The 6,795-nt window shown below is 44.4% G+C and overlaps 1 protein-coding gene across 2 annotated transcripts; it reads left to right on the forward strand.

Annotated features, from left to right (window-relative positions):
* The first annotated feature begins 9 nt into the window (after window positions 1-9).
* LOC116377887 (protein NLRC3-like) lies at window positions 10-6,060 on the forward strand. Of its 2 annotated transcripts, XM_031839647.1 has the most exons (7): window positions 10-1,104; window positions 2,135-2,248; window positions 2,813-2,891; window positions 3,047-3,275; window positions 3,439-5,242; window positions 5,340-5,513; window positions 5,923-6,060. In XM_031839647.1, exons 1-7 carry the CDS (start codon window positions 956-958, stop codon window positions 5,969-5,971), a joined length of 2,598 nt encoding a protein of 865 aa, XP_031695507.1. In that variant the 5' UTR covers window positions 10-955; the 3' UTR covers window positions 5,972-6,060. The 2 variants fall into 2 exon arrangements, with proteins under 2 accessions (XP_031695507.1, XP_031695508.1); XM_031839648.1 differs by lacking the exon at window positions 5,923-6,060 and having other exon boundaries at window positions 3,439-5,246; window positions 5,340-5,409.
* Window positions 6,061-6,795: the final 735 nt, after the last annotated feature.

The following is a 6,795-nucleotide window of genomic DNA, read 5'->3' on the forward strand; positions in this document are numbered from 1 at the left end:
GGACTAGTTGTAGAGGTCTAGGGATTAGTTGCTGAGGTCTAGGGACTGTAAAACATTGACTGTCTGGAGCAGCATACTGAAGATTTTAAATAGTTGTTGATTCAAATGCTGACTGGAGCTCTTCAGACAAACTGTGAGATGATCTCAGGTCCAACAGGACACATGTCCTGCTGTATCCATGTCAACGAGTGAAGTGCTCGCGTTCACCCGGTGGACCCAGCAGTGTGACGGTGTTATTAACAGAGAGCACTGAACACATCACAGAGTGACAGGAGGAGGGCTCAGTGTTCAGGTGCAGAGGGTGGAGCTTCATGTTTCTCCCTCAGCTGCTGAGCTCCCCCTGGTGCTCAGTGAGGTCTACACTCAGTCAGCAGACTTCATGTTCAGCTGCATTCATTCACACTCTTTACTTTGTTCACCTTGTTTTACAGATGAACACCTTCAATAATTCACTCACACTTCAGACATTGTTCAAGAAACATTCATTCATTCATCTCTTCCAATGTTCTGAGTTCATCCTTCTACAATCAGCCTCTTCTCTTCTTTCAATCACTGTAAACTGAATATGTTTGGGTTCTGAACTGTTTCAAGACGACATCTTGAGCTCTGAGGAATCATCAGGGATCATGTTTGTTCTTCTTATACTTGTACATTAAAGTGTTAATCTACGATAATACAACAGTGTGTTGTAGATGCATCTCGGTGTCTGGCATCAGCTTCTTGGTGCAGTGTGAACCTTGTTGATTAAACGTCATCAGTTCAAATCCCAGCTGTGCTAGAAGATGCTACGTATCCCATAATCACAGCTTCTTTATTCATAATCTTCACATTCACTCACTCACACACATTCTTATGAGGCAATATATTTCTAATCAGACGTTGCTGTATTCATCCTTTTCTTGGTGAGAGCTGCTAGTTCTTCCAACAGCTGCTGAGACTGAAGACTAAAAACTGAATGACCTTCTCTGCTGGTCTTCCTCTGTGTGCCAGGATCCATCAGAGACCAGAGGCCCCTGGACCTGAACCCAGCTGTGTGTCCCCTGAGACCAACCAGTCACACCAACATGGCATTGATTTTAAAGGAGGAGAAGTCTCTTCTGCAGAGTAAGTTTCATCACATGTAACATGTTCCTGACAGCTTCCCAGTAGAACTGGTCTTCTACTGCTGATATTAAAGTACTCTGTAAAGAACAGTGGACCGCTGATGATACTGCTGTTTGTCCTGCTTTCTGAAAAGTAACGAGAAGTAGTAGAACCAGAACTACATCAGTGATCAGTCACTTCCTGGATGAAACAGGAAGTGGTTTATTACCTAATATGTGTCCGGACTACAACCAGGACAGTGTGTTTGAGTTCAGACAACCAATGAGGGACAGAGTTCATTACAGTCCACAGTGATTTACAATCAGAGCAGTCAAAGTGAACCAGAACTTCAGGTACATGTCATGAGAACATGAAGGTACATCCTTCTCTAATAAACCAGTGAAAGTGTGCTAGAGAGCTACGTTTAACATGTTAAAGACATGAGATGTACGTCAGCTGTGTGAAGGTGTCGTGTGACAGATGGCTCTCAGATGGTGTGGAAGATGTTCAGTGACTCTGCTGTCCTGACTTCAGTACTTCATTCCACCACTGTGGGACCAGAACAGAACAGAGTGATGATGGAGATGAGAGACCACAGGGTCCTCTGAGGGACAGGGCGGCCAAACGTCCAGAGGTAGAGGAGGAGTAGGGTTTGACCATGGCTCCTAAGGAGGAAGGACCAGTTCCCTTCACTTCCCCGTAGACCAGCACCAGAGTCTGGAGCTGATGTGAGCTGAGGCTGGGAGCCAGTTTAAAGAAGCCGTGTAGGAGAACATGGATGTTAGTTCATCAGACAGGAGTGGACCAAACCACATACATGATGATGTGACAGGTCAACAGTCTTCAGTCTGAAGACGTCTGACTAACAACACACTGGTTCAAAGAAAGCTGCACGAAATACAACAAGTGTCCCATGTTGAATAAACATCAGCAAGACGTGTTTCAAAGACTAACTTTAATTGCAATGAAATAACTTTTAACATCCAATAAAACCAGTGAAAGCAGAGAAATGAAGGTTGTATTGTTGAGTAAATGTCAGTGTTTCTATCAGTTCACAGCAGCAGAGAGAACAGTCTCCTGAGCCCAGCTGTGTGTCCATGAAGAGTGATCGCTCTAAAGGTGCTCTGATTGACTTCAAAGATGGACGCCGTTCTTATGACCCAGAGTAAGTTCTTAAAACAGATGAAACAATGAGCTAGATGTTGCACAGATATAAATTGGTCAGCTATCATCTATAGTCTTTGATCTATCATTATGATCTAACTTCTCATTATGATTATGAAATGACGCAATATCTTCAACTACTTGTTCTAGGTTTTACATCAGACAGGAAGTAGCATTCTGGATATAATCCTAACTCTAGTTGCAGAGGTCTGGAGACTAGAAAGACTCTGAGGAGGAAGTCTCCGCAACGGTGCTGTGGACAAAACCAAACACAGACCCGTTGTTTCAGTGATGTGATAGATCAACAGTATTAAGTCTTGGTGCATCTGACTAACAACACAATGGTAGAATAGAAACTACATCAGATATGAAAAAGTATCACATCACATATGATTCTAGTGATTCTATATCTTTTACTGTCCAATGAAAGCAGAGATAAGAATTGTTGAGCATCTGGTTTTCATTGTGATCAATCATGACAGAACACAACATCTTTAACTAATTGTTGTATTTGTGTTAATGGTACAAACACAATGTGAGCTGATTCTTCATGATTCATCCACAGAGAGGACCAGGAGAGCTCAGAGGTTCCCAGAGGTCAGTCTGCTCAGCAGCATCAAACACACCTGGACTCCATATTTATGGTCTGTACATGTACAACTACTTTTACATCTATTGTGTTCACAATCATCGCCATGCTGCACTTTGTAGACCAGTGGATCGTCAGTCTGTCCAACATGGATCTGATGTTTGGTTCCATGGTTTTAGTTTGTGTCATTCATAGAATGTTCTGTTCCAGCTGCTGGAGGAGAACATCGTCACTTTTGTGAAGAACGAGCTGAAGAAGATCCAGAAGGTGGTGAGTTCAGATTACCCAGAATGCTTAGAGAGTCAGAGGGAGGATGAGGAGGTGCTGGACGGTGAGGATGAAGAGCAGAGGAGGAGCAGCAGAGAGGAATTTGTGAAGATCACACTGCACTTCCTGAGGAGAATGAAGCAGGAGGAGCTGGCTGACTGTCTGCAGAGCAGTAAGAGGATTTCTCTAAAGATTTAACATGCTGGATAAATGTGACGTTTACTGATGTCTCAAGAGATGGACCAACATATATTCATAGACTCATTCTTTGAGGAAACGACATGTTGAAATCTGTTCTTTGACTCATTGATCTTCTTTGTTGTGTGTTCATTCAGGAGTTCCTGCTGCAGTTTGTCAACGTGAACTCAAATCTAACCTGAAGAAGAAGTTCCAGTGTGTGTTTGAGGGGATCGCTAAAGCAGGAAACCCAACCCTTCTGAATCAGATGTACACAGAGCTCTACATCACAGAGGGAGGGACTGCAGAGGTCAATGATGAACATGAGGTCAGACACATTGAAACAGCATCCAGGAAACCACACAGACCAGAAACAACCATCAGACAAGAAGACCTCTTTAAAGCCTCACCTGGAAGAGAGGAACCAATCAGAACAGTGATGACAAAGGGAGTGGCTGGCATTGGGAAAACAGTCTTAGCACAGAAGTTCACTCTGGACTGGGCTGAAGACAAAGACCACCAGGACATGCAGTTCACATTTCCATTCACTTTCAGAGAGCTGAATGTGCTAAAAGAGAAACAGTTCAGCTTGGTGGAACTTGTTCATCACTTCTTCAGTGAAACCAAAGAAGCAGGAATCTGCAGGTTTGAAGAGTTTCTGGTTCTGTTCATCTTTGACGGTCTGGATGAGTGTCGACTTCCTCTGGACTTCACCAACAATGAGATCCTGACTGATGTTACAGAGTCAACCTCAGTGGATGTGCTGCTGACAAACCTCTTCAGGGGGAAACTGCTTCCCTCTGCTCGCCTCTGGATAACCACACGACCTGCAGCAGCCAATCAGATCCCTCCTGAGTGTGTTGACATGGTGACAGAGGTCAGAGGGTTCACTGACCCACAGAAGGAGGAGTACTTCAGGAAGAGATTCAGAGATGACGAGCAGGCCAGCAGGATCATCTCCCACATCAAGACCTCACGAAGCCTCCACGTCATGTGCCACATCCCAGTCTTCTGCTGGATCACTGCTACAGTTCTGGAGGATGTGTTGAAGACCAGAGAGGGAGGAGAGCTGCCCAAGACCCTGACTGAGATGTACATCCACTTCCTGGTGGTTCAGTCCAAACGGAAGAAGGTCAAGTATGATGGAGGAGCTGAGACAGATCCACACTGGAGTCCAGAGAGCAGGAAGATGACTGAGTCTCTGGGAAAACTGGCTTTTGATCAGCTGCAGAAAGGCAACCTGATCTTCTATGAATCCGACCTGACAGAGTGTGGCATCGACATCAGAGCAGCCTCGGTGTACTCAGGAGTGTTCACACAGGTCTTTAGAGAGGAGAGAGGACTGTACCAGGACAAGGTCTTCTGCTTCGTCCATCTGAGTGTTCAGGAGTTTCTGGCTGCTCTTCATGTCCATCTGACCTTCATCAACTCTGGTGTCAATCTGCTGTCAGAAGAACAAACAACCTCCCGGTTGTCTAAAGTCTTTAGAGACAAACCTGAACTAAAACGTCTCTACCAGAGTGCTGTGGACAAGGCCTTACAGAGTCCAAATGGACACCTGGACTTGTTCCTCCGCTTCCTTCTGGGTCTTTCACTGCAGACCAATCAGACTCTCCTACGAGGTCTGCTGACACAGACAGGAAGTAGCTCACAGACCAATCAGAGAACAGTCCAGTACATCAAAAAGAAGATCAGTGAGAATGTGTCTCCAGAGAAAAGCATCAATCTGTTCCACTGCCTGAATGAACTGAATGATCGTTCTCTAGTGAATGAGATCCAATGGTCCCTGAGATCAGGACGTCTCTCCACAGATGAACTGTCTCCTGCTCAGTGGTCAGCTCTGGTCTTCATCTTACTGTCATCAGAAAAAGATCTGGACGTGTTTGACCTGAAGAAATACTCTGCTTCAGAGGAGGCTCTTCTGAGGCTGCTGCCAGTGGTCAAAGCTTCCAACAAAGCTCTGTAGGTACAGAGAGAGTTAGATTCATATATCATAACTTAAATATGCTGTTGTCTTTTTTACCTATTGCTTATTATTTCTATATCATTGTCTCTTCAGACTGAGTGACTGTAACCTCTCAGTTAGAAGCTGGAAAGCTCTGACCTCAGTTCTCAGCTCCCAGTCCTCTAGTCTGAGAGAGCTGGACCTGAGTAACAACAACCTGCAGGATTCAGGAGTGAAGCTGCTGGCTCCTGGACTGGAGAGTCCACACTGTGAACTGGAAACTCTTAGGTCAGGATTCATCAATATGTTCCACTGATGACCACCTTATTAATCCTGATTAACATTAATGGATAAACTCTTAACCTGCATACGATTGTGTCTGAGCTTGCATGGTTTTTAACCAATTAAATAATATATTATTATCTATTAAATAAATATGTAATTTAAACATTTTAATATTCTTTTTTTCTTACTCTGCTGTTGTAACTTGAAATACCAAAGAGGAATCAGAGTTATCAGTAATGTTGTCAGATTGTTGATGGACGTTAGTGGGTGTTTGGTCGTGACTACAAAACAATCAGTAACAATGTTAATGTAACCCCACAGTAGCCGATAGTATCTCAGTACTGCAGCAACCTTTCAGCCCTCACAGTTCCCTCACATTATATGACATGTGTGTTGTTTTGTGTGTTTGCAGCCTGTCAGGCTGTCTGAGGAAGGCTGTGTTTCTCTGGTCTCAGCTCTGAGCTCCAACCCCTCCCATCTGAGAGAGCTGGACCTGAGCTACAATCATCCAGGAGACTCAGGAGTGAAGCTGCTGTCTGCTAGACTGAAGGATCCACACTGGAGACTGGAAACTCTCAGGTATGAAGAGGCCTGCTGCAGCCACAGACAATCAGTCTGATGGAGGAGGTAGAGCTGGAGACTTGTTCTCTGTCACAATGTCAGCCTGGTTAATATGACCCTGATACAACAAGCTGACCTCAAACTACCAGAGACTCATCAAACTGTTTGTGTCCCACATCAGACCATCAATACAGACAGAAGTAGTCAGGGAACAGTAGCCAGGATGAGCCCAAACAGGGAGGGAAGGTGATGAAACTGTTGTTTGTTTTTGATAATATGTCACATGTTGTGTTCACAGCTTGTTCTCACTGAGCCACAAGTGGACAAAGAAATGAATTGATGCAGGTTTAAACATGTGATTCACTGACTGACTGTAGAGGAAACTGAGTGTGAACTGCATGATGATGGTCAATATAATACTGATAATAATACATCATGAATAAGTGAACGTAATGAGCCGTCGTCATGGGCCAATCAGAAGAAGCTCCAGTGAAGTCAAAGAGTATGAGCTGATGAATAATAAGTGCTCTGTGTGAACATGAATAACAAAGCTCCGTGTGTGGGAGCGATGTAATGTCCATGTCTCCATGCTGCTCTGACCCCCCTCCTCCTTTCAGGGTGGAGCCTGCTGGAGTCCGATGGTCCAGACCAGGTCTGAGGAAGTGTAAGTGTGCTTTGAGTTTGATTCATGGAAACAAAGCATCTTCAAACTGTGACATCACTC

Source organism: Anarrhichthys ocellatus, unplaced genomic scaffold, assembly GCF_004355925.1.
Source record: "Anarrhichthys ocellatus isolate YVR2014 unplaced genomic scaffold, GSC_Weel_1.0 scaffold1812, whole genome shotgun sequence".
In the NCBI taxonomy this organism is placed as follows: Eukaryota; Metazoa; Chordata; class Actinopteri; order Perciformes; family Anarhichadidae; genus Anarrhichthys; species Anarrhichthys ocellatus.